Genomic DNA, 27156 nt, shown 5'->3' on the forward strand with positions numbered 1-27156 from the left:
TTATGATGACCCGATTTAATTTTCTCGCGGTTTTTAAAAAAGAACGATTAATTATTTTTGCTGTAATTAATAATAATAATTAAAAAAAAACTGAGATTCTATCGTGGACTAATCAGCGTCGGGTTGCCGCGTGGCCGACTTTCATGCGGGACCCGCCATTGGCAATTACATCTCCCTAGGCTTCGGTTTCAGGGTAACCTTGCTTACGTGGCGATTTTTAAAAATAAACATATCGCGGTATATTGAAATACGATATTATGAGCAAGAAGATGAAGGTAACCGGAAGTTTCGTGGTGTTAGGATGCTGCTGAGGTGGACCATCTTGATCTTGCCACGTCATTTGAGTCTCTCAAGAGCTCACTCTCATTTGAGTATGGTGTCAGCTCATTTACGTATCTTTCCTTTAGTCAAAAAGATAATATGAAGAACAAGCTCGGTAATAATAAAATAATATTTTTATAAAATTAATCCGAATATGAAGATAATGGGTTGTGACCTTTATGTTACAACAACCAAAGCGACTACTGTCAAACGCTCAACTGGCCCTTCTTCCAAGTTGGTCGTGAGCGTGTCAAGATCATAATACAGCATGACTGAAACATATCATAGATCAAATTAAGATAATGAAAGTGAAATTTTAAAATTAGAAAAAAGACAAATAGAATAAATAATAATAATAATAATAGATATTTTAAAATATATTATGGTTTAAAATAATAATATAATAAAATATATTATAGACAACCCAACGGTGGGCGACGAATTTTTTTAAATTTTTTTAAAAAGTTGGAATATATTAATAAAAAAATTTAAAATTTATTATAAAGATATTTTTTTAACCCATTAATAATTATATGTATCCAAAATTAAGAGTAATAATATTTTTTTAAAAATAAAATTAAAATGTTTTAATTAATTTAACTTAAAATAAGCTTAGGCAGACGACTCACAAAATAAATTAATATAACAAAAAAATTAAATTTAAAAAAAAAAAAAAAAAAAAAAAAGCCAAGATATTGGCACGTGGGACCAAGACGTCACTTGGAATTTGGATGGGCTTGATTGGGCCCCACATTTTGACGCCTTCTAAAACTACCTTTTAACGGAGGGAGCCAACGACGGCCTTTTCTTTTGTCTTTCCTTGCCCTAGCGTGACGGCCGTTTCCGTCATCTTCCGTTACTAGGGTTTCTCAACCGTTTCGTTCACGTGAGAGGTGGGGCCCACATGCATTTTTTTAAAATAAAAAAATAGGACCTTTTTTTTTCCTCCCTGTTAAATAAGTGTTGAAAATGTGAATCTATTTTTGTTCTTTTTTTTCTACCTAATGATAAAGACAATTAAAAATAAATAAATAAATAAATATAATACACTTTCCTTTTCCATTACTGAAAATAAGATGAAAAGTCCAAGAAGGCACTCAATTAAATAAAATAAATAAATAAAATCATGATCTCGACGTCACATATTTTTTCAGTCGAAACATACTTAACATTAAAATGTGCACCTTGTTGGTATAGATAATAATTATTAATTTTGTTGATATTTTTAAGGTCGTTCTCGTTTGAATTATAAAATTCTAATAGATCGATAAAAATTTAAGATATTATATGATTGGAGGGAGGTCGAGGAAGAGAAATAAATTTTCCCCATACCATTAATTTTGATTTGAAAATGAAAAATATGATTTAAAAAATTGTTGAAATTATTAAGGGGCAAAATTGTACTTATAAAAATATGAAGATTTTGGTCAAAGAGTCAAAGAGTCAAAGCACGTCACCACTTTGAATCTGAATTTAAACATGTCCTTTGTCGAGCCATTTCGAGCAATTATTATATTTGGTCAATAAAGTTGCCCCACTCCCCCTCTAATCCTTTAATAAATAAATAAATAATATATATTAAATAATCTCGAGGATAAAAATTAGGTTGTAAAATTATATCGTGTCGTCGAAGCAAAATATTTATAAACGGCTTTGCTTTGAGCTTCTCCAAAAGGTCTCATCGAGTTAGAATTCCTCACTTATAAACTCGGATCATTCCCCTAAATTAGCTGATGTGAGACTTCCATCATCCAACAATCATTAATTCTGCATCGTAATGACATTCAATAAAAATAAATATTAGTTAAATATACTCGATTGTTTTTTTTAATTATTTATTTTACTTTTATTGTTATAAAAATCTCGAATTAAATTCTCTAAGAAAATATATTATAATTGGTGAGAAAATAATTAATGTCTACATATTTAGCCACGTGTCAATATTATGGTTGATTGGTGCACTCGGTTTCGTGTTATAAATTTAGTTTATGAATTGTCATGTATGTATTTATGTTGTCTCCCGACTTTAAAAAATGTTTAATAAGTTCTTAAACTTTATAAAAATGTCTAATAATTTGAGGAACTAAAATATTATTATTTAAAAAAATTTAAATTAAATTTGTAATTTAAGAAAAGGTGAGGGACTATTTTGTAAATTTAGGCATAAATATATTTGAAAAAGAAAAGAAAATAATGTAAAATTGATTAAAGAATTGGGTTGATAATGTTGGGGAGAGTACATCTGGACAGGCTTGTCCTGTGTTTTACAGTAACGGAGGCGTTTCTGGGATGGGTAATTTGGTCTTTTCATATACCCAAAATCACGGGGAGGATACGATAGAGTGACAGGTCGTTGTGGCTCCGCAATGACGTGGCGGCAGTAGATAGGTTTGTGAGGATCCAATGTTATCTCATTTTACGTCAACAGCGATCAAGTGGATTCTGATCTTTTTGTTGAGAAGTGGGTCCCACTCCCATGTGGGCCCTAGATTCTCCGACTTTTTCTCCAGCCGCGTTGTTTGGTCATAGCATTAGCGTGCCCTTGTCTGGATTTACTTCCTTTTATTATTTATTTATTTATTTATTTAGGCTAAATTAACTCTATATATATTTATATAATTTCCCTAAATAAAAATTATTTAACTTCAATTTTTTTTAAGAGATGGGTCAAGCTAAACACGTTTAATTTTAAATTTTTTATGATCGAGACATCGAAAGAGAATGTGCATCTTATTAGTATAAATAGTAACGTTATGGTCACTTTGATTTAGACGTAATCGATTTATTTATATTCTCCTTAGTCATATCGCAGTACATGCACTCGAACATTAAAGCCTTCATGTAGTGAGTCTCGATTCCAATTGCAAAATAAACTAGGCTCGTTTCAGCTAATAAACGATGAAAAATTCAAACCCAACTCAACTTTACTTTTAAAATTATTATAAAGATTAAAAATATTTGACTTTTGTAACTGATATTAGTAATGCATGGTGACTTGTGCACGTTTGATATTTTAGTTATTAACTCGAATTGATCTAAAAGATTTCTTTTTTTTAAATCTAACTCGAGTTTGGTTATGAATTTTAATATATATATATTATTAATTAATTAATTATATCTGTTTCCTTTTGGTGGATTTCCATGGCAATTTCCATTTTGTTGTATTCTTCTGCTAAAGGGAGAGAAGCCGCCGCCGCCGCCGCCGCCGCCGCCGCCATGGTGTTTGAGAGAGAAAATGTAACTTAACCGGAAAAAAAAGAAATAATAATAAAAATATCCTATAAAAATTTCATTTATAGTAAGCAAAGTAATAATAATAAATAAATATAAATAAAAATAAAATGTTTAGTTTAATTCAAACTAATTTTAAGAATTAGTGACGAATAAATGGAGAGAAAATGTATGGATTAGTATTAGTTTAAAACTTAAGTGATATTTTAATTAATATTACCGATATGCAATATCGAGAAAATGTTGCTACGAGAATTTCAAACAAATAAAACATAGCTTAAACAGTCGATCACATCAACCAACTAGAAAGGATCTGTATGTCTCGTGTCATGGTTATGCTTGTCTAAGATGTGTTGTTACTTACATACCAAACACTTTTATTTACTTTCATTTTGTATTGTTTTATTATTATGTTTGTATGACAATTCAACGAAATCATGTCTGGTTCTGCAAAACCTGAATTGCCTAAAACAGGGGACCAAGCCCCATGCTTAATTTCAACCACGTTTTCTAAAACTTTTTTTTTTTTTGTCGAAACGTGGCTTGAGGCTCAACCATACGTCACACGACTCACTTGTTCGTTGGATTAGAACAAGTGCAACACAATTGCCTAATCTGCTGTCTTGACACCTCACGCGCTTACATGTATTTTACCCACCTTGAAACGATTTCGCTAGGCCCAAAATGAGATTTTGGGCCTTTTACTTCTTTATTTGGGTCCAATCTAGCTCTATCTAACCCATGCTTTAGCACATAGTATAACGGCCCCGGTGGAACAACAAGCACCCGTTGTGATTTAGTGGCAGTAGGTGGCAAAGTTGCTTTGTTACCTATTCCATTAGGAACCGCAGATTTTTTGGTACATCATATTCATGCATTTACGATTTAGTATTGATACTCCTAAAAGGTGTTCTATTTTCTCGTAGCTCGCATTTGATACTAGATAAAGCAAATCTTTAGGATTTTGTGGCTCAACGCTTCATGACCCAATTCGGGAGTACAGTTTTTGTTTGTTAATTTTTCTAGAGATCTTTTCCTTAGAATGACCCATAAACCCATTGCGACCATGTTTCGACTCTTCTAGGCTTAAAAAGGTAATCGAGGACTAGCATACCCAAACGACCATGTTTCAACTCTTCTAGGCTTAAAAACAACATCTAGGTAATCGAGGACTAGCATACCCAAACCACCATCCGTTCGGGTGGTAGCATACCCAAACAACCGTCTAACTATACAATATTGAGTAATAAACAATAACAACAAACAAATAAGAACATCCGTCTGACTATACAATTCACTCCCCTTGGAAGCCAGCATCCTCACGACACACTACTCGATGTCTAGCTTTGATACCAACTGTAACAGCCCAAGCCACCGTTAGCAGATATTATCCATTTTAGCCCGTTACATATCGTCATCAGTCTCACCGTTTTAAAACACATCCATTAGGGAGAGGTTTCCACACCCTTAGAAGGAATGATTCGTTCTCCTCTCCAACCGACGTGGGATCTCACAACACACCATCTGTTCAAGTCGTAGCATACCCAAACCACCGTCTGACTATACAACATTGAGAGTAATAAACAATACCAACAAACGAATAAGAGAAATCGTCAGACTATACAATATTCAGAGAAACAAATAACAAGAACAGCAACCGTCTGACTATACAACATTTCGAGTAAAAAAATAATGCAAAATTGACATAAGAAACCATTTAGCAGAGCCCATTAATCACCACATAACTTAGAACACTCTAAATCATGCATTCTTCCAATCACAAATCACTTCTATAACTCTCGAACTGTGAAGGATATAAGAGAAACAAAGACAAAAACAAGATGAATCAAGTTTAAAGTAAAAATATCAGATCAAACGCCCCCAACCTTCTCCACATTGAGATGATTTTCAAGATTTTGATGTCTATTAGCTTGAACCCATCCTCCATCAATGGATTCCAAGCTTCCATTCAAGCCATCATCAACAAAATCTCCAACCCTTTTCACTTTGATTTCTCTTGGCTCAACTGGGTAGTTCCCTGAAAAGCAAGCATAGCAAAAGTTTGAAGAATCATTGCCTAAAAGCTTCGTTAAGCTATCAAATGGCAGAAAAGCAAGTGAATCACAGCCTATAAACTCTCTTATTTCATCAACACTCATCCTGTTTGATATCAGTTCTTCAGCACTTGGGGTATCAACTCCATAATAACATGACCCTATAATTGGAGGGCTAGCTATCCTCATATGCACTTCTTTAGCCCCTGCTTCCTTTAACAGCCTCACAATCTTTGAAGATGTGGTGCCTCTAACAATCGAATCATCCACGACCACGACTCTCTTCCCTTCCAACACTGCTCGAACCGGTGACAACTTTAGCTTTACGCCGAAGTCGCGAATCCTTTGCGATGGCTCTATGAATGTCCTCCCAACGTAATGTGACCTTATGAGCCCTTGTTGGAAAGCAACACCAGCTTTGGCTGCATAGCCAAGAGCAGCTACTACTCCTGAATCTGGTACGGCTATCACGACATCACAATCGACAGGGGCTTCGGTTGCAAGTATCTCGCCGAATGCTCGGCGGGATTCGTAGACAGAACGCCCGAAAACAACTGAGTTCGGTAGAGCAAAGTATATGTGTTCAAATATGCATGATTTTGGCTGTGGATGAGCCATTAAACAAAGGGATTGAATCCCATTTTTATCAACTACCAAAACTTCACCAGGAAACACTTCTCTATCGTATGTGGCTTCAATTAAATCTAGAGCACAAGTTTCAGAAGCAAACACAACAGAGCCATTACTTCTCCTACCCATAACTAAAGGCCTAAATCCATAAGGATCACGAACAGCTACCAATTTATCTTCAGTAATAAACACCATTGAATAAGCTCCTTCAAGCTGTTCACAAGCATCCACAATTCTCAATAAGAAGGGCCTTTGTTTAGAAATTGCAATAAGGTGAAGAACAACTTCAGTATCAGAACTAGTATTGAAAATTGAACCAGAATCTTCAAGTTTAGCTCTAAGAGAACCATAATTAACCAAATTACCATTATGAGCAACCCCAACAGAGCCGAATCGATATCCAGCAACGAAGGGCTGGACATTCTTAAGCATGGAAGCTCCAGCCGTGGAGTAACGAACATGGCCAATAGCAGAATCGCCAGGTAATTGATCGAGTTTGGTTTGATTGAAAACCTCAGAGACAAGGCCAACGCCGGTAACGGATTGAAGGACGTCGTCGTTGACGGAGACGATACCGGCGCCTTCTTGGCCGCGATGTTGGAGAGCGTGGAGGGCTAAATAGCAGAGGCGAGAGGCTTCGTGGTCGCCGTAGATTCCGACCACGCCGCACTCCTCACGCGGCTTGTCGTCGGAATCGTCATCGGAGAAGAAGTGGGAGATGGGGGATTTGGCAGCGGCGGCGGCGGCGGTTGCGACGAGGAGGGGTTTGGGAAGGGAATGGGAATGGAATGAGTGGGATTTCGGAAGAGATTTCGAGGAGAGGGAAAGAGGGATTGGAAGGAAATGAGTGGAATGAGAGAGAGAGGGAGAGGGAGAGGAAGAGAGAGAAGGGAGGTTGAGCGCGGCGGCCGCCATGGGAGGAGGTGGAGAGGGATAAGAAACAGAGGAGGAAGACGGTGGCGTATGTGGAGGAGTCCGTTTGTTTCTATTTAGGTTTTTGGGCTTTCAAAAACTCATACTTCCAATTTTGGTGATTGGAACCTTTCAATTTATTATTATTTTTAGTTCAATAGATCTATTTCAATTTCAAATCCAACTAATTTTTCAAAATTTGAGAGTGTTCGTATGTCCCGAGAATCTAACCAATCTAGAACCCAACCTACATAACCCAACTTGGGTCAGGTTAATTTTTTTCGGGTTGGTTTGCAGGTTAATATTTTTTTTGGTCGAGTCAACTCAACCAGCCTGAAAACAGTGTTATAATAGAACCCTAACCTAATTTTAATATTATTATAAAAATTAAGAATATTTGATCGTGGTAATCAATATTAGTGATGAGTGATAACCCGTAAATGTAACATGTACCGTAAATAAGTAAATTTTTTAAAAATAATTTAAAATAAAAACAGCTCGACACCCCAACTCAACTTGAAAATAGATTGGGTTGTGAATTCTATTCGAGTGACAGGGTCACCAACCCAACCTAGTTCGTGTACTACTCAGATTGAGTTAACCGTCCATTTTTTAATATAATTTTTTTTTAATATTGGAATTTGCCTCACAATCAGATTTCTTTATTTAAAAAATCATTCACTAATAAACGATTTTCTTAAAGAAAATTTTTATTCTAAATTTGGTTACATTTTCCAAATTTACCCTTTACATTTATATATATTATTATTATTATTATTTTGTTCAAATATTGGTGGGAAATTTTTTGGCTTTGGAAAATGGAGAAGCAAAAAGTTTGGGCTGACGAGGACCAATGATAAAAGGGTCAACGTACTCACAATAATGACGTGTCAGTATTATTTACACGATTGTGGGCCACGTGTCTATGGGTCAATCTTTGACTCAATTATTAAATTGATTAAACTTTCAAAAAATTTAATAATAATCTTAAATTTTAAATTTTCTTTATTAATATTTCATTAATACCTTTTATTTTAGTTAAATAGTCATTTTTTTAAATGGCCATAAAATTTAAAACTCATAAATTATTTTTTTTGAAGTATTTAAAAAAATTAAAATGTTTTTTAATGGAAAATAAATACGTCACCACCGGATTCTTCTAACTGCATGACAGCAACGTGGACATTCCTTTTCCTTTTGACAGCTGGCGTGGAGATTCCCTTCTTTTTGCCGTCTGACGTGGAGTTTACAAGGAATATATTCTAAATTACATTTTAGTCCTTGTGTCTTAATTCCTTCTTTTTATAAATAAATTTAGATTCCATTTTTTTTATTTAAAAAATGTCAATATTATTCCCTTACTCTATCATTTATGTCGGGACTTAGACTTATTCGAGCCAAACAATATCGACTTAAACTTCTGTCTGTCACATTTATATATTATTTTTTTAATTTAATAATATGTATGAGGAGAGATTCAAATCTACCGAGAAAAAGGAAACATGATTGGAGTGTGTGAGATCCCGTCCGTTTCAGAGGGAAACAAAACATTTATTATAAGAGTGTGAAAAACCTCTCCCTAATAGACGCGTTTTAAAATGGTGAGATATGTATGATTTATATATATATATATATAAAATAAAAAATATAAATATAAATAAATTATATATTTAATATAATTAAAAATTCGATAGGATAATAGGAAGCCTCAATTTAGGGTTGGAGAAATGCCTCAAGTCCTTTTCAAATCCATTTAATAAAATATATTTGTGTGACCCCAAATGTTATGGATAATTACGGAGCATAGCCACATATGAAAATTTATTATCCACTTCCATTTTCAAAAAATATATAAATGCCTATTTTTTTTTTTTTTTTTTTTTTTGGGTAAGTTCCCGGGTTGAATCGCAGCTTGTCACACGGTCCAACAATGAAAGAAATTACGTGCCATTGCCCTAGTTTAATATGTCGAGGTGAGGATTGGACAATGCTCGACGTGTTTTTGATTTGACCTACAAAGTTAACCTTCCCTTAAATGACGATAACACTGACAAAGGATCTGGATGTCCACAACGTATGATGTGACTAGGGTTTAGGGTTTTTGTGGGTTGGGTTGAGACATTTTCTAGACCTAACTTAATTGTTCGAGTTGTTTCAACCCGAACAACTCTTATTAAATAATGAACCGAATCAAACCGAACCCAACCATAGATTTTGGGTTGGGTAGGTTCGGCTCATCTATTCAAAATTTTATTTTTAATAAAAGTAAAATAATTAGGTAACTAAATAAAATAAAGTTTTTGCTTTACAAAATATAATCTTGATTTAATATTTAGATTCTCCAAACAAGTTGCTCTCGTAGCTCAGTTGGTTAGAGCACCCGTTTAGTAAGCGGGAGGTCTTGAGTTCGACTCTCAACGAGAGCACATATGAAATAAATAAAAGAAATTTTATTTTTGTTTAATTTTTTATTACCTTTTAAGTTGAAGACGAGACCGGATATCAAATAAAAATTATAGATAGTTAAATATTTGTTAGTTTAGTTTTCTAAATAAATGTTATTTTATTTTAGGTTATAAAACTTGAACTTTTAACACTTAATTATATTACAAAAACAATAAATTTAATAATGGGTATTCATAATTTAAATCAATTTCAATTTGATTTTTTTTTTAAAAAATTCTATCTTAAAATTCATACTTAGAAGTTACGTCATTAATTTATTAAATTAAGATTTATATAAAAATTAATAAATATTGTTTAACAGTTTTCAGCTAAAATAGAATAAACTAAAAAATTCAGCAATTAAGATTTGTTTACTTTGATAATGTTGATTAGGGTTTATTTGGTAAGGATAAATTAGTCTTTTACTTATTCTTCTCATCAGTATAAATAGGTCTCTTAGTTCGTTTGTCATTTCTATGTTCGGTATGTCTACACTATAAAGATGTTCTTGTAGCTCAGTTGGTTAAAGCGAGTTCAACTCTCCACAAGAGCATTGTTTACTAGATCATACCAAAAGAATAGTTGGTCTTTTAATTTTATTTTTCAATTAATACACTCTAGGTACAAATCCTAGTCATCTTTATCATCTTTGTTTGTCGATTCTATGTTCGGTATGTCCACTTCTTGAAGTGGCTCTTGTAGCTCAGTTGGTTAGAGCACCCGTTTAGTAAGTGGGAGGTCTTGAGTTCAACTCTTAACAAGAGCACTATTTACTATTTTAAGTTTCACACAAAATCTCAAGTAGATTAGGGTTTGTTTGTTTTTCGTTTCTATGTTCGGTATGTCTGCTGTATGAAGTGGCTCTTGTAGCTTAGTTGGTTAGAGCACCCGTTTAGTAAGCGGGAGGTCTTGAGTTCAACTCTCAATAAGAGCATTATTTCCTATTTTAAGTTGCACACCGGATATCAAATAGATTAGGGTTTGTTTGTTTTTCGTTTCTATGTTCGTTATGTCTATCCTATGAAGTGGCTCTTGTAGCTCAGTTGGTTAGAGCACCCGTTTAGTAAGCGGGAGGTCTTGAGTTCAACTCTCAACAAGAGCATTATTTACTATTTTAAGTTGCACACCGGATATCAAATAGATTAGGGTTTGTTTGTTTTTCGTTTCTATGTTTGTTATGTCTATCCTCTGAAGTGGCTCTTGTAGTTCAGTTGGTTAGATCACCCGTTTAGTAAGCGGGAGGTCTTGAGTTCAACTCTCAACAAGAGCATTATTTACTATTTTAAGTTGCACACCGGATCTCAAATAGATTAGGGTTTGTTTGTTTTTCGTTTCTATGTTCGGTATGTTTGCCCTATGAAGTGGCTCTTGTAGCTCAGTTGGTTAGAGCACCCGTTTAGTAAGCGGGAGGTCTTGAGTTTAACTCTCAACAAGAGCATTATTTACTATTTTAAGTTGCACACTGGATCTCGTTTTTCGTTTCTATGTACGGTATGTCTACCCTGTTAAGTGGCTCTTGTAGCTCAGTTGGTTAGAGCACCCATTTAGTAAGTGGGAGGTCTTGAGTTCAACTCTCAACAAGAGCATTATTTACTATTTTAAGTTGCACACTGGATATCAAATAGATTAGGGTTTGTTTGTTTTTCGTTTCTATGTTCGGTATGTCTACCCTGTGAGGTGGCTCTTGTAGCTCAGTTGGTTAGAGCACCCGTTTAGTAAGCGGGAGGTCTTGAGTTCAACTCTCAACAAGAGCATTATTTACTATTTTAAGTTGCACACCGGATCTCGTTTTTCGTTTCTATGTACGGTATGTCTACCCTGCGAAGTGGCTCTTGTAGCTCAGTTGGTTAGAGCACCCGTTTAGTAAGTGGGAGGGTCATGAGTTCAACTCTCAACAAGAGCACTATTTACTATTTTAAGTTGCACATCGGATATCAAATAGATTAGGTTTTGTTTGTTTGTCGTTTCTATGTTTGGTATGTCTACCCTTTGAAGTGGCTCTTGTAGCTCAGTTGGTTAGAGTACCCGTTTAGTAAGATGTGGCTCTTGTAGCTCAGTTGGTTAGAGTACCCGTTTAGTAAGTGGGAGGTCTTGAGTTCAACTTTCAACAAGAGAGCATTATTTACTATTTCTATGTTCGGTATGTCATTTGGTACAGGAGGTCTTACTTTTTTTTATTTTAAATGTGTTATCGACCCAGTATCTTTTATAATAAAAAAATTTATACTATAATATAATTTTTTTTTTATACTATAAATATGTAGGACAAAAACTGTCTATTAACCTCAGAAAAGAAAAGAAAAAAAAAATAAAATAAAAAACAGTTCAATCAGGAGATATCCAAAAAAGAAAAAAAAAAAAAGTTGCAAAGATGAACATGATCCCAACTCAACACAGAAAGCTCCTAAGATTCGATACCAATATTACGGGTCATATCACGACAAACATTATAACGAAACAACATATTTGTCGACATTCACATTTAAATTCTTATGCAATATGTATTTGATATCAATATTATCGTCCCCATGCAACTACGAACAGTTGAATCAGAAGATAGAATAGGAAATTTCTATCTATTATATATGGTGATAATAGATTATGGGTTGCATAATGAGAATCATGAGCAACATCATTTTGAATCAGAGGCAGAGCTTTGCGTTTTACCTTCACTTCTTGCTCTGCAAATAACAATGGCGGCTTCAAAATTATATCATCCAAGAGAATCCATAATAAAGTTACTAAGATGGACGATAAAGTTAAACCCAGATGGATGAAACTCGTAGTATAACGAACCTGCGATGGCAAACCGATGCCTCAGCACAGATGAGCGTAAGTTGAACAAGAACTGGAACAGTGACGACCTATTGTACGTATATTATGTCTTCATCAGCATCATCCTCTTCCCAGTCCCGGTCGTCTTGAGGAGAATCAGATAGTTCAGATTGCTCCATGTCTTCATCATCGATATTGTTTTTTTCGTCTTTGATCCGATCCAATATGGCAATTACCTGGTAAAGTTTAAACAAAAATAGTACAGGAAAGAACCTTGAAGTAATCTTCCAGTGGCTGAAATTATAGGGATGTGAAAGACAACAAACATTGTAAACTTTTTAAGTTTAATGGCTAGAGACGTAAACCCAGGACCTTGGAGCCCAACATCTCAAGCCCCTATAACTAAGATGACCAATTGCTCTCACACAAAACCGTCTCTCCTACTGTTACAGGAAAATTTATCATTTCCAAGAACTTTTTGTAGAAAATAGCTGCCAAAACAATGATATTTCTAGAACTTCCCAGGGATAATTCAACAGAAAATAGGCAATATGTAACCGTCCAAGCCCACCACTAGTAGATACTGTCCTCTTTGGGCTTTCCCTTTCAGACTTCCCCTCAAGGCTACTAGGGAGAGGTTTCCACACCCTTATAAAGAATGCTTCGTTCTCCTCTCCAACCAATATGGGATCTCACAATCCACCCCCCTTCGGGGCCCAGCGTCCTCGGTGGTACTTGTTCCCTTCTCCTATCGATGTGGGACCCCCCAATCTACCCCTTTGGAGCCTACCTAGCTGGCACATCACCCGGTGTCTAACTCTAATACCAACTGTAATGGCCCAAACCCACTGCTAGCAAATATTGTCCTTTTTGGACTTTGCCTCAAGGTTTATAAAACGCGTCTGTTAGAAAGAGATTTCTGCACCCTTATAAATGTTTTGTTCTCCATCCCAACCGATGCAGGGTCTCACACGATAAACCCGAGGTTTGCATGACATAAATGCAAGCATTGGGAAACAATGAAGAATATGAGATGAATAACACTTTTGGAAGTAATTCTTAAAGATAATTGAACTGGTCTCCAGTCACAGCAAGAAAATTTATATAAGCAAGAACATAAATTGTTACTTACCCTGCTTCCTCTCTCAAAAGACTCATCTTCTATAAAACGTATCTCAGGAGTTAACCGAAGCTTCATACGTTTTCCCAATACACTTCGAACATACTTAGCTTTAGATTTCAACCCAGCCATAGCAATATCCTTTCCTCTTTCATCACCAAAGACAGATACATATACTTTAACCACCTGTGTGTCCAAATTCATACAATAGCATATAACAATGACTTTATCAGCTGAAGCATTGATAAAGGCAGCCAACATATGAACTAAAATGAAAGGAAAAGGGTCTTTAATTATATTCCTCGACAATTTAAGTTTAGAGTGACATTTTCACATCAACATGATACCTGTATTGTATCATTTAAATAACAAACTAACTTGTGAACTCATGAAAGGTGAAGATCTAAATGGTGAAACAAGGTTTAAACTTCATAGTACTGAAAATTTCACAACAAAAAGTAATATGTACACTCTTCCAAGAAATAATCTCGATGTTACATTTCACATTGGCGACAATCGAGAGACCGAGTGGTGAAAACTGATTTCTGGGCAAGATTGAATGTAACAGCCCAAGCCCAAGCCCAAGCCCGCCGCTAGCAGATATTGTCCTCTTTGGTCTTTCCTTTTCGAGCTTCCCCTCAAGATTTTTAAAACGCGTCTGCTAGGGAGAGGTTTCCACACCCTTATAAAGAATGTTTCGTTCTCCTCTCCAGCTAATGTGAGATCTCACAATCCACCCCCCTCGGGATCTAGCGTCTTTCACTGACACTCGTTCCTCTCTCCAATCGACATGGGATCTCACATTGAAAGCCAAGAGGCTTACTACTGTCAAGCAAAGAGTAAAGCCACTACCCAGCTCAGTGATGGCTGAGAGTAGACCAAAAGGGCACAGTCATGGCTTTTATCCCATTAACATTTCTTATTCTGACACACAAAAGGTGTAACATATCAACATCTAAACCTCTGTTACCATGAGACCAAAAGGAAAATTCTAAGATATAAGCTGTTCATGCAATGTTAAATCTGTTCAAACATCCATAAGAAAAAAAAAACAACCACCATTTACACAACAGCCACGGCAAGTTCAAAAACTCAGGTACCTTTCTTACTATCATTCAAGCATAGAATCAGCCTTAATCTTCAATTCTTTCCCAGTTCCATAACGAAAAAGAAATGTTAATGGGATAAAAGCCATGACTGTGCCCTTTTGGNTCTTCAATTTGAAAAATCTCTCAAAATACCTGCAAGTCGCTAGAGATTTCAACATCGGTGATGGTAGTGAGAGACGAAAGGTACTTATCAGCTCCCAAAGAGGCCTCAGGAAGAATGGCGAACTGCAACACCTTATCGGTAAGAAGCATATTGGAAAGCTCCCTCTGAATCTGCTTGGACACCATTTTAACCCTCCGTGAATTGGCCATACACCGTATGGTTACGCCTCTCATTACCGGACGTCGACGAACAACAGCGACGGAATTCGGAGAGCAAAAACACGGCGGAGAAGCTAGAAATTGAGAGGGGAATCGTGAAGAGGCGAGGGAAGATGAGAGTTTGAGTGGGAAATGATGGGATTGAGGATGAATTTGCTGCAGGAGATGCGGCATCCTGAAATTTGATTCTCCAGATGAACAATTTTGATATTTGTGATCAAATTTCTCTGATTTGTTGGGCTGAAATGGATTCGGATTGGTAAGCTATGAGCGTTCTTGAGGTCTGGACGTCTGTATTAGTACGGCCTCTGAAATTGTAATGCCCAATTCTTACCTAGGGTTTTGGAATTTCCAATTTTTTTATTTTGTATAATTTATTTATTTATTTATTTATTTTTATTATTATATACGTTTTAGTATGAATTATTATTTATTATTATTATTTTTGTTACAATTTGATTTTTAATTTTTTATCTGAAAATTAAGCTCATAAATACTAGTCGAGCTGCTTTGCTCCTCTAGTTTCAGTATCGGGCCCCTTTTTCGTTGCCTAGATTACACCTTCAGAATACCCCTGAAGGGAATTTTTCTCTACTTCCCTCGATCTTCACTTTACGCCACGCCGACTCCCCTTTCGTCATAAGGCGGAACTAGTCCCTTTGATTTCACACGTAGGAGATCGAGACACTGCCCCAGGGCTATAGACAAAGATGTAGATCGATCGCCCTATCTCGACAACTACATAGAGGGTCTGACGTTGTATATATATACTTTGGTTTCATTCCCCCCGTAAGATCAATATCACAACCAATGTCTTAAGAAAGGAGGTTTTTAGATATCGGTAGTTGTCCGGTCGTACCTAAACAGTAACAAAGAGAAAACTAACACAATTTTCAAAAATAAAAAACAAAAGGTTTAATTTTTAAAAAATTATTTTTATTTTAGAATTTGACTAAAAATTCATATAAAAAATGATAGAAACATATTAAAATTAACAACAATTATCAAAAATAAAAAAAAATTAAATTTTAAATTACTATTAAACCAGACATTTTTATGATTTGGGTTATTTTCTATCTTTAGTTTTTAATTCTCTTAAATTTATTAATTCAATTTTTATTTTATTTTTTAAAATTATGCTTATTTTTTTGTTTTTTTTTTTTTTTTTTTTTTTTTTTATTTTAGCTAAATTCCAAATAAATAAATTAATTAGTATTATTTGTATTTCTTTTTATATTTGATAGGAAACCCAAAAGGGTCGAGCCACGCAAAATTAGTAACCGGATGGGATTGTGCGGCATCAATTCTTCTCGAGGTAGTTACGCACTTTTGAAGGCAGCAGCGGACTAGCGATTGTGCGGCACTCACTTTCCAACGACAAGTGAGCTAAGCCAATTTGTTCTTGCGTCGCCTACGGCCAAGCGACGTATGATCGAGCCTCTAGCCTCGATTTTAAAAGAAGGTTTTAGAAAACGAGGGTAGAGAGAGATTTTTGAAAGAGACGTTATATAAGCAAGCAAGAGAGAGATAACAACGGCTTAGCCTATATAATCTTGGGTAGGGAGAAGTTGACTAGAGTGTCTCTTCTTCATCATTGCTATACTTTCCGACCACTTTTGAAAAAGTAAATACAAAAAGAACGAGAAAACATATATTTTAATTTTTTTAAATAGTTTTCAAATATCTAATCATGCTTACAAGACGAATCGACCAATAAGTATACAAATATATTTCTATTTTTTAAAATATTTGAAAATTAATGTTTCATATAGTCTGTGGTTATATCCATGGTAACTAGCTATACTCGGGACAATCACTAATTAACCTAAATATCAATTCACGTCAACTAGAAGAAATATCGTGTTTCGAGGTCATAATGGTGTGATGGAATGTAAAGAAGTCCGACCTTATTACCAATCAAAAAGTCAAAGTATGAGTTAAGAAATTTGATTCGATGAAGAATCTCTTACTTCACTTATCCTCGTAATTTCTTTTTTGTTCATATTTGCACCATAAATATGTAGAGGTTCGAGCTTTTAATTTTTTTTTACTGATGATAAAATATTTTTAACTAGTGAATTACGCTCAAATTGACCGTTATTTTTATAGTTTAACGTTGTAGACATTTTTATTATTTAATAAAAATTAAAAAAATGAAATTTATAAAAAAAAAATTATTATATTTTAAAATTTATAAAAAAATTAAAGAAGTGAAATTGACCAATGTTGGGTCTAAATTAGGCAGTTTAATCACATTAACATATAATTGGTAAAATTTCAACTAATTTCCATTTTAATTAATGTTACCATGTACATTTTAAGTAAGGAAAAAAAAATAAATAAAATAAAATAAAATAAAAAAAGAATATTTTATTTTATGGTTTAAAACAATAATTAAAAAGGTGGAATCTGGCAGACAAATGATGATGGGATATGGAAAAAATTATATAAAAAATGTTAAATAATTCTAATTTTGTTATTAATATTCTTAAAGATCATTTTTTTTTTAATAAAAAGAATACAAGAAAGGTGATGGAATCTAAGGGAATGGTTGAGGGTATTATTGAAATTTTGAAAGATAGCGGGATGAGCTTAAGAGTGTTATAGATTGTGTCCGTGATAGTGATGAGGAAACCTTCTCGAGTCATTAAATTAGGTGCTACCTGCATAGCGATGTCTATTTCAAGCATTAGAGCTTGTTCATGTTTTGTAAGATCCTACATCGGTCGGAGAGAAAAACGAAACATTTCTTATAAGAGTATGAAAACCTATTTCTAACAGATGCATTTTTAAACTGTGAAGCTGACAATACCGGCTAGCGGTGGGCTTGGACGGTTACAAATGGTATCAAAGTCAGATATTGGGTGGTGTGCTAGTGAGAACATTGAGCCCCTAAGGGGTGGAAACGAAGTAGTTCTTATAAGGGTATGGAAACCTCTCCTTGGCAAACATGTTTTAAAATCGTGAGGTTGACGGCGATACGTAACGGGACAAAAAGGACAATGCTTCCAACGAGCAGCTGATAGTGTTATCTCCTGTAGTCGTTGATGTAAAAATCTATGGCGTTGATAACGAAACCTAAATAAATTTAATATTTCATTTTATGTTTTTTTGCAACACTCGAGTAGATGAGAGGTACATAAATAAACAAAAAATTAACTCGAAATGAGAGCGATTCTGAAGATACTATTTAAAAGAATTAAAAATTATTACTTATACCAATAATATATACATTTATTTACGGCAGGTAAATATGCGTTATTTTAAAGTAATTTTACATGGTAATAACGTATTGTGGTACGGAATAATTTTTTTTATTTTTTTAAAGAATAAATATTTATTTGACACGTGGCATATTTTAAAATTTTAATTTTGTGTGTGGGAAAACCGGTGACCAAATTTGTAAGTTTATTGAAAAATCTATATTGTAAATATTTTCACATGTAAGGGCAATTTGGTAAACTGGTCCTTATAAAGGCGGCTTCAAGTCCCGAACGAATCAACCCCATAACGCTCTTCGCCCAGTGCCATAATTCTCTTTCAATCACGCTCTTCCTCTGCAACCTTCACCGGAAAATAGAAAAGCAAAAATGTCACAGGAGACGGTGAAAAGCAACAATATCCGGCGCATTGTTCGGCTCCGTCAAATGCTACAACACTGGCGCCAGACGGCACGAGTGGCATCCTCCAGAGCACCGCCGTCCGACGTCCCTGCCGGTCACATCGCCGTCTGTGTCGGCAGCGAATACCGGCGATTCATCGTCCGCGCTACCTTCCTGAACCATCCGATCTTCCAGAAGCTTCTCACGGAAGCTGAAGAAGAATACGGCTTCACTACGCAAGGAGCTCTGGCGCTTCCGTGCGACGAATCGGTATTCGAAGAGGTTCTCCGAGTCATCGCTCGTTCCGAGTTGCGTAACTCATCGCGAAATCCGAATCTCACAGATTGGCAGAGGCGATGCGATGAAGATATCAGAAAGAACTCCGAGTTTTTAGGCGAATCAAAACCTTTACTGTATGGATATGCCGATAGTAAATCCGTTTGTTGAAGTGTTCGAGTGGCTGAGTTGCCGCCAAATCGACTCGGAATATCCGAGTCTAGTTCCGGTAAGTCGATAGACTTTTTTCTTTTTCCCTTCACTTTTGTGTGCTAACAAATATCGTACTGGAAATTTCGGATTATACTGAAGATACCAGTCCTCCTCCGGTCGATTTTGGCCAGATAGACGGCCGGACGGCCATTAAAAGTTGAATTAGCGAGTCAGTCGGTGTGCAATCGGAGGCTTTTCTTAATAGCCTGTAAATGCCCTAATAATTCCTCCATTAACCTTTCTCATGTAGAAAAAATTGGCAGAGTATGTATACATATATCTGTGCACTAGTGCTTGAATCTTCTTTTCTCTGTTCAGCAATATAATAGTTTAAATTTCAAGTGTGAGAAAAATTCCTCTAGATTTTAGGTCAAAAAAAAACCCCAATCTGTTCTTCTAGCTTGGATGTTAGGGATATTTGAATGTACGAACATTTTCTGCTCATCAGGTTATTTATAAGTATTTTTTTAGGGTGAAAACTATTTGGATTCAATTCTTGATGAAACTTATTTTATTGGTATATATATATAGTTAGTGATTATTAAATCTTTTAAACATTTTATAATATATGATCATTCTCATTCAAATGAAATTAATATAATTTGTTGAGTTTTATTTAAAGCCATGTATATTAACAATAAATAGTGTATGATAATGTATGAATAAATTAAAAGCTTATGTTGAGATTGAATTATAAGGAAAATTATGTAAAGCAAATTGCATCAATTATAATTAGTGTGTGATTAAGGGAATTAAATTAAAAGACAAGTGGGTATTAAAGTCAAAGATAGGGCTGCCTTTCTTCTTTAGACGGCTTAAACATTTCACACTCTCAAAGATTACAATAATTGCATTTTATTTTGCTCTTTATTCTAAATTTAAATTTGATTATGCTTCTCCAACATTGAAAATTGCTTCAAACAGAAAATATGGAGTTCACATGTTTGAGCCACTGAAAAAGGTGTATCTTGTTGATATTTGTCGTAATTTTCATTTTTTTTTAAGTATTTCTTAATCATCAAATCCTCCAGATTGCTCTCATTTCGATGTGATGTTCGTTCGTTCATCAATTTTACAAAGTTAGATTCAAAAACGTCACTTATATTTAATAAATTAATTTTACAAACTTGAATACTTAGTGAACTTAATACTTCTCTAAATTTAATTATAAAAACTCATGAAAATGCATAAATTAATATATATATATATATATATATATATATATATCAAAACCTAGTGAAAAAAAAAAATAAAAAATCTATCTAATTTCAAATATCCTCTCAATACAAATTCGATTTTAAATCAAATATAAAGTGAAATAAATGCGATAAAGAATATAAAATTAGATAATTATATCTTTTTTAACAAATGTATCATACATTAATTTGGCCTTATATCACGACCAAACCTATGACAAGAAAAGCATATAATAAACTATGTTTAGTCTTCTTTTTAACAACTAATCTTAGCTAGAAAATCGACAATAATCGTTATCGATATGATGTAATTGAAAAAATATGAACTAATGAAGAATATTCGAAAATAGCTAAAAGGATAAAAAGATAAAGTGCAAAAAAAGTCTGTCGAAAATAGATTGATGTAAGATATGACGTTTTGTTTGAAGTAATCCAAAGTCGAGTTGTATTTGTTTGAAATTTTGATAGTTACTATGTTTATGGATTGAAATTTATTTTTCTCGAACTCAAAATTTTATTAATATTCCCATTCCAATTCCTCCAATGAAATATGAATGTTTTGTTCCGCTCTCCAATCGATCTGAGATCTCACAATCCACCTCTTTGGGGACCTAAGGTTCTCACTGGCACACCACAGATATTGTCCACTTTGGCTCGTTAAGTATCGAGATTAATATCACTGTTTTTAAAACACGTCTATTAGGGAGATGTTTCCACACCCTTATAAAGATGGTTTCATTCCCCTCTTCAACCGATGTGAAATCTCACAATTTATATACTATAGACTAAACCACATACGTCAAAATGATGGACCATAGGTTAAAATTAGTTTCTATAGACTAATATTTTCTACCATATATTTATACATTTTAATGTATGTTTTTTTATGTACATGAAATTCCATATTAATATCTTTAGTCATCTTCATATGGATAAATAGATAGGGAGAAATATTCTATAATATTTCAAAATTATAATTAACTCTCATGTTAATACTATTCCATTTATGAGAAAAAAAAATTAAAAATATACATGAATTGAGACCACATCTAAATGAGAGCGACCCTGGTAATAGAATGACGGATAAAAGCTTAAAAGAACTGAAAGTCACTTGACCTATATAAACAAGGTGCACCTTCTTTTTCGATAACTCAATTATAGAAACTTCATAGTTAAGCGTGCTTTATTTGTGGAGACAATATTTACTCTTAAACACGATAAATAAGTAACATGAATTGGGCCATGTTCTAAGAGTTTATTTCAAAATGGGCCCATGTTCATAAATGGGCCGAATGGGCCCAATGTTCATTATTTTAAAAGTGTTTCAAAATGGCCCATGTTCATAAGTGGGCCCAATGGGCCTTCCGGGAGAAATAACTAACAACAAAAAGAACACAGCATCAAATCCAACGGTCTCTGGTCGTTACAATTAACCAATGATTGGATAACTCAAAATATGGATAAGAACAAGATATCCGAGAATAAATTTCATAAATTAGTAGTAAACTTTCAACGATTCAAACCTCACGAGCTAAATATTTTTTTAAACCTAATTTGAAAAAAATTTAATTGAATTATCTCAAAAAATCTAGAAAATCATAGGCTTTGACCTAATTTTATTTTATTTAACAAAATTTTGAATCGGAATAGACAAGCTATAAACAAAATTTAGTTAAAATGGCGTGTCGTGTGACCTACATACGAACACGCTAATAATGAACATATCACCAGCAACATTATTGCTAATGTCTATTGATGCATACCCTAAATTGGCGGATCCACGTCTTACGATCAAACGTTGATAAACAATGATATTTATTTATTTTTTAAAAAATTTAAAAATTCAATTATATTTTAATTTATTTAGTCATTTTTGTTGAAATTGATTGAATGATAAGGACTTTGTTTTTTGCAATAATTAAATAAAAATTAATAAAAATATATTTATTACGACAAGGTACTGTTCGGTTGAGCTGGCTCCATCATCTCTAGTTTGTCTTCAAAGGACTCCCTCCGTATTACCTTACCATAATTAATGTTTCTAATTAAATATTAATGAAACTTTGGTTTAAAAATTGCCCTAAGTTATTCGTCTCGTGGTTAATATTCGTGACGGCTACCAACCGAGTTGTTAGAGGACATTAGATTTATATATATGATTTTCTCGCCAGCTAAAAGTTGTTTGATTAGAGGTTTTGTTGGAAGAAAATGAGCATGGACAGACTAATCCCGAGTCCGTTACACAGTTTCGGTAACAACTCAAGCCCACCGCTAGCAAATATTGCCCTTCCCATCCGAGCTTCCCCTCAAAGTTTTAAAACGTGTTCATTAGGAAAACGTTTTCCACATCTATATAAGGAATGTACGATGTGGGATCTCATAATCCACCTCCTTGGGGCCTAACGTCCTCGCTGGCACACTGCTTAGCGTCTGACTATGATACCATTTGTAATGGTCGCCCAAACCCACCGCTGGCCGATATTGTCTTTTTAGCTTTTTTTTCTTTCAGACTTCCCCTCAAGGTTCTCAAACGAGTCTGTTAGTGAAAATTTTCCAACCCATATAAGGAATGTTTCGTTCTCTTCTCCAACCGATGTGGGATCTCACTGTTTCAGATTATCCAAATATCATTGTTTCCTCTCGATAAAAGTTTTCATTATGCTTCTAAAGTCGCGGGTTTTCTATTCGTCTATTTTTCCTTTCCTTTTAATTTTATTTTTAATATAATTAAATAATTTATATTAATTTAACAAAAGTAATTTAATTAATTTTGTTTAATTTAAAAATCATTGGTAATTTGTTAAAATATATACTTAATTCATTTTTAAGAATAAAAAAGTTTATATAATTTTATTAAATTCATTCATTTATTTATTAATGAATGAAAATTAAATGAAAATTTAATTAATTAAAAATATTTTAATAATTTTATTTAATAAAAAGTAATACTAGCTTTGCTTATGCCTTTTTCTCTCAAGGAAAAAGGGTTGTAAGTACTTCTAGGGTTAGTGTTTGGCCAAATTGTGCTTGGGATACAACCCACTTTTGGACCAACATAATAATTGAAATCTCTTTTCACGTGCCAACGAGTCGGGTTTTGTAAATAGTCTCGAGTTCTGAGGCCGAGTCGAAAACCGAGTTACGAGTTTGCTGATTTTATCGATTATGAGAAAAAAAGGTTTTAAAACTGATGTTTTTAGTTAGGTACGATAGAGCTATATATAAAATTTGAAATTAGTTTCTAAATCGAGATTCTCGTTGAAACTATTGAGAATTATTGGACGTTAGTGGTTCTAACATGATAGTAGAGTCACACCCTTATTTTAATTTAGCCACGTCAGTAGAATTTGTCGAATAAAAAATTTGCGAGTCTCGAATATGTCGTTATAGTGATTTAGGTGTCAAACAAAGAGTGCACTTTGTTCGAGGGCTCCGGAGAAGGAGTCGAGCCTCAATTAAGGGAGGTTATTCGAGGACTCTAGAAAAGGAAGCCTCGAGGAAGTGACTAGTTGTCAATTTTTCGTATTTGTACTGTATGCTACCTACGTCGTTGTTGTTACTTATTGTTTGTTAGCTTATAACATTACTTTCCAAAAAAAAAATTTATCCCGTTTTCTCAAATTGTTTTTCAAGAACGGGACGGAGGCTTGAGTATACGTTATCCGTGCCATCGTTGACTCAAGTTTTAACTAATTTATCAGGTCATCAACTTCCTTGACCTTCCGGCACTGGGCAGGCGTCAGCCTCCATACATGGTCTTACGACTTTGCGGAGACCTGTATTTTTGGTAAACAGTTGCCTGGACCTGGTCACTACGACCCCTTTATGAGGAGGCACACCTTCTCCCGAAGTTACGGGCCTATTTTGCCGAGTTCCTTAGAGAGAGTTGTCTCGCGCCCCTAGGTATTGTCTACCTACCCACCTGTGTCGGTTTTGGGTACAGATACCCTTTTGTTGAAGGTCGTTCGAGCTTTTCCTATGAGTATGACATGGGTTATTTCAGCACCGTAGCGCCTGGTACTCAAACATTGGCTCGAGGTATTTTCTCTACCCCTTCTTACCCTGAAAAAACAGGGGCACCTTGCGTCCTTGAACCGATAACCATCTTTCGGCTGACCTAGCCTCGGGAGCGAGAGCGAGAGCTAACCAAATATCGGAATCTTTCCAATGGAATCAGTTACCCTAAAGATTGAAGATTCACATGCAAATTGTTGATAACATTAAGACCAAGAACAAGAGAGTGGTTTGGATTATTTGCATTTCTGTGTGCTAAAAAGGCTGTAATATTCAGAGATGATTTTGTTTGTTTCTCGGGAAAATCAGAGAAAAAAGGACAAACCTTAAACGACAGTATATGTTTTTAAGATTAAGAAAATCTAATAAATGTCTGAAAAATGTTCCGTACACACATTCTCTCACCAACCTCATGCTGTCAATATTAAAAAAAAACCACACCCTTTCTCTCTCCATTCCCAATGCAATCCCGAATCAATCGTCTTATTCTCACGATCATACTTTTCAAACCATACGATATCATGTTTTTGACACGATTATAACCAGTCATAAGGAAAACTCGAGCTCGTGCCTCTTTGTGGCTTCTTCGAGTTTCGGGTGAGATTCTTCTTCGTGAATCGAACGTGAATTATGCATAAACTAAGCTTCATTCGGCTATACACGTTACCCGTGAGTGTATTTTCATTCTGAATAAGGAAGAAATCTTTTAATTCATCCCGTGATTATGTTAAAAAATTAAGATTTTAACCCTTTTGCTAGAGATCGAGCAATAGTAATAATAACGTCGGTACATTTTTCATTAGACGAGAAACCGCTCAAAGGGTGTAACGTTTTAATCCACCTCAATGAGGGAAACATTGAGCTATTTTTACAAAGAGGTTTTCTTCTTCTTCTCAACCCATTTCAGAGGGGTTGGAGATTGGAAGCTAAGTTAGAGAAGTTCTTAACTTAAAAAAAAAAAAAAAAAAAAAAAACATTAATGGGTTTCCAAAACAAAGAAAAAAGATTGATGATGATCAATCCAAGAAAGATGTTTAAAAAAAAAAACGAGAGATTTGGATCTCTCGTCTTCGGCCATCTTGTTCTTGTTCTTGTTCTTGCTCTGGTTCATGGGGAGAATAAGTCATCTAAGCATGGAGGAGGTTAAGGATCTGAAGACGTGTTCTTGGCAAGGGATGGTGAGGCCCATGTAATGATCGAACCCGAATTCCTCCTCGGCTTGTCGGAGAAGGCATTGGAACTCTGGGTGGGTCAAGAAGGAGATCGGGACGATGAATCGGCTCCGGTTTTCACCGACATACACGGCGAAGTGACCCTTTGGGACGTCGACGGGGAGATCGTTGTCGTCGTAGCCGCCATTGTTGGTTTTTTTGCCAAGGCTTGAGCAGCGTTTGAGGATTTGTTTGAGGACTGTGGGTTGTGGGAGTTTGTTTGCCTTTCTAATGGCCATTTTGTGGGAATGGGAATGGGAATTGATCTCTCCTTTGGGGCTTTTGGGAGGAGATAAAAAGGGGTATTTATGAAGAAGAAGGGAGTGAAGGACAGCCATAGGAGTGTAGGGTAATGTGTCCTAAGAGAGATAGAACGAAGGGAGAGATGGTTGGAGCCAAAGACCAAATGGGCCTACCTTTGCTTTGGATGTTCGCTTTCCCAACGACAACTCCGGCCTCAAATGATTGAATGAGGCCACCGAATAAGTAGGTAACGTGGTCATGTCGTACAGGATACACGTAGGTATTGTGGTCATGTCAAATGATAGACTTCACTTTTAGAAGTAGTTAAGACAAGTAGGCAACGTGATCATGTCGCACAGGATACACGTAGGTAACGTGGCCATGTCCCATGATAGGTTTAACTTTTAGAAACAGTTAAGACAAGTAGGTAACGTGGTTATGTCGCATAGGATACACGTAGGTAACGTGGCCGTGCCGCATGATAGATATCACTCTTAGAAACAGTTAAGACAAGTAGGTAACGTGGTCATGTTGCATAGGATACATGTAGGTAACGTGGCCATGTCGTATGATAGACTTCACTCTTAGAAGTAGTTAAGACAAGTAGGTAACGTGGTCATGTCGCACAGGATACACATAGGTAACGTGGCCATGCCGCAAGATAGACTTCACTCTTAGCAGTAGTTAAGACAAGTAGGTAACATGGTCATGTCGCACAAGATGCACGTAGGTAACGTGGCCATGCCGCATGATAGACTTCACTCTTAGAAGCAGTTAAGACAAGTAGGTAACGTGGTCATGTCACACAGGATACACGTAGGTAACGTAAGCATGTCGCATGATAGACTTCACTCTTAGAAATAGTTAAGACAAGTAGGTAACGTGGTCTCACACAGGATACACGGGAATGTCGAGACCATTAGGTGCTCAATTTGAGTATCGTACTTTTGGGCATAGAACGTTACCAACCAGTAATTGACGTTTACTGTTTAAACCTGCACACACCACATTTAACAAAGACGTGAAGCTACGTTTAAATTTCCGTAAAAACTACCCGAATTAATTTGAATAAAAGAAATAAAGGAAGAAGAGGAAGGATCCACTAGGGATGTCTACTTGAAATAAGAGAGCAACAATTGGAAGTGTACTGTTTGGAGTACAAAATCTGTTGGAATTTTTTAAATTTAGTGTTTGTTTCGATGTGGGATTCTCAATATTCCAATTTTTTTATTTTTTTTAAATTTTTTTAATTATTTAATTTTACAATTACAAACCCATGTGCTTTTCCTATTTTGATATATTTTTTTATTATTATATGGTTTTGTAATTAATTTCCAAAATTTTGTTATCAATAATTAATGAGATACATACTTCTTTTTATTTTTTTTCTAATGAGTATTTAAATAATAATAAATTATTTAACTTGATTTTGAAAAAAAAAAAAAAAATTTTAAATTAGTATTTAATTACTCGAAAACGAGTT

General features: G+C 34.8%; 4 protein-coding genes and 9 non-coding genes across 13 annotated transcripts; 10 read left to right on the top strand and 3 right to left on the bottom strand.

Moving 5' to 3' along the window:
• Positions 1-5129: 5129 nt before the first annotated feature.
• On the bottom strand, positions 5130-7267 carry LOC111794561 (amidophosphoribosyltransferase, chloroplastic-like). Its single transcript, XM_023676594.1, has one exon. It carries the CDS (start codon positions 7149-7151, stop codon positions 5424-5426), a length of 1728 nt encoding a protein of 575 aa, XP_023532362.1. The 5' UTR covers positions 7152-7267; the 3' UTR covers positions 5130-5423.
• Positions 7268-9500: 2233 nt separating this feature from the next.
• TRNAT-AGU lies at positions 9501-9574 on the top strand. The gene has a single exon. It is a non-coding gene; the product is annotated as a tRNA-Thr (tRNA).
• Positions 9575-10285: 711 nt separating this feature from the next.
• On the top strand, positions 10286-10359 carry TRNAT-AGU. The gene has a single exon. It is a non-coding gene; the product is annotated as a tRNA-Thr (tRNA).
• Positions 10360-10453: 94 nt separating this feature from the next.
• Positions 10454-10527, top strand: TRNAT-AGU. Its single transcript has one exon. It is a non-coding gene; the product is annotated as a tRNA-Thr (tRNA).
• Positions 10528-10621: 94 nt separating this feature from the next.
• Positions 10622-10695, top strand: TRNAT-AGU. Its single transcript has one exon. It is a non-coding gene; the product is annotated as a tRNA-Thr (tRNA).
• Positions 10696-10789: 94 nt separating this feature from the next.
• Positions 10790-10863, top strand: TRNAT-AGU. The gene has a single exon. It is a non-coding gene; the product is annotated as a tRNA-Thr (tRNA).
• A 94-nt stretch (positions 10864-10957) lies between these two features.
• On the top strand, positions 10958-11031 carry TRNAT-AGU. Its single transcript has one exon. It is a non-coding gene; the product is annotated as a tRNA-Thr (tRNA).
• A 74-nt stretch (positions 11032-11105) lies between these two features.
• On the top strand, positions 11106-11179 carry TRNAT-AGU. Its single transcript has one exon. It is a non-coding gene; the product is annotated as a tRNA-Thr (tRNA).
• Positions 11180-11273: 94 nt separating this feature from the next.
• Positions 11274-11347, top strand: TRNAT-AGU. Its single transcript has one exon. It is a non-coding gene; the product is annotated as a tRNA-Thr (tRNA).
• Positions 11348-11421: 74 nt separating this feature from the next.
• TRNAT-AGU lies at positions 11422-11496 on the top strand. Its single transcript has one exon. It is a non-coding gene; the product is annotated as a tRNA-Thr (tRNA).
• A 485-nt stretch (positions 11497-11981) lies between these two features.
• Positions 11982-15251, bottom strand: LOC111796125 (probable ribosome-binding factor A, chloroplastic). The gene is made up of 4 exons (XM_023678824.1): positions 14730-15251; positions 13501-13674; positions 12390-12604; positions 11982-12274 (listed from the first exon to the last, which is right to left on the bottom strand). The coding sequence occupies exons 1-3, from the start codon at positions 15090-15092 to the stop codon at positions 12458-12460; spliced, it is 684 nt and encodes a 227-aa protein (XP_023534592.1). The 5' UTR covers positions 15093-15251; the 3' UTR covers positions 11982-12274; positions 12390-12457.
• A 3182-nt stretch (positions 15252-18433) lies between these two features.
• On the top strand, positions 18434-19491 carry LOC111795713 (auxin-responsive protein SAUR71-like). The gene has a single exon (XM_023678276.1). It carries the CDS (start codon positions 18509-18511, stop codon positions 18965-18967), a length of 459 nt encoding a protein of 152 aa, XP_023534044.1. The 5' UTR covers positions 18434-18508; the 3' UTR covers positions 18968-19491.
• A 5496-nt stretch (positions 19492-24987) lies between these two features.
• LOC111795644 (auxin-responsive protein SAUR50) lies at positions 24988-25752 on the bottom strand. The gene has a single exon (XM_023678184.1). It carries the CDS (start codon positions 25667-25669, stop codon positions 25343-25345), a length of 327 nt encoding a protein of 108 aa, XP_023533952.1. The 5' UTR covers positions 25670-25752; the 3' UTR covers positions 24988-25342.
• Between the last annotated feature and the right edge of the window lie 1404 nt (positions 25753-27156).

The sequence above is a fragment of the Cucurbita pepo genome, chromosome LG05, assembly GCF_002806865.2.
Source record: "Cucurbita pepo subsp. pepo cultivar mu-cu-16 chromosome LG05, ASM280686v2, whole genome shotgun sequence".
In the NCBI taxonomy this organism is placed as follows: domain Eukaryota; kingdom Viridiplantae; phylum Streptophyta; class Magnoliopsida; order Cucurbitales; family Cucurbitaceae; genus Cucurbita; species Cucurbita pepo.

What these genes read in the sequence shown, in the direction of transcription:
- LOC111794561 (XM_023676594.1), bottom strand. Translation starts at nt 7,151, where the DNA reads ATGGCGGCCGCCGCGCTCAACCTCCCTTCTCTCTCTTCCTCTCCCTCT.
- LOC111796125 (XM_023678824.1), bottom strand. Translation starts at nt 15,092, where the DNA reads ATGCCGCATCTCCTGCAGCAAATTCATCCTCAATCCCATCATTTCCCA. An exon ending in AAATCTCTAGCGACTTGCAG is followed by an intron (nt 13,675 to 14,729) that starts GTATTTTGAGAG and finishes TTGGACACACAG; the next exon opens with GTGGTTAAAGTATATGTATC. An exon ending in CTTTTGAGAGAGGAAGCAGG is followed by an intron (nt 12,605 to 13,500) that starts GTAAGTAACAAT and finishes AAACTTTACCAG; the next exon opens with GTAATTGCCATATTGGATCG.
- LOC111795644 (XM_023678184.1), bottom strand. Translation starts at nt 25,669, where the DNA reads ATGGCCATTAGAAAGGCAAACAAACTCCCACAACCCACAGTCCTCAAA.
- LOC111795713 (XM_023678276.1), top strand. Translation starts at nt 18,509, where the DNA reads ATGTCACAGGAGACGGTGAAAAGCAACAATATCCGGCGCATTGTTCGG.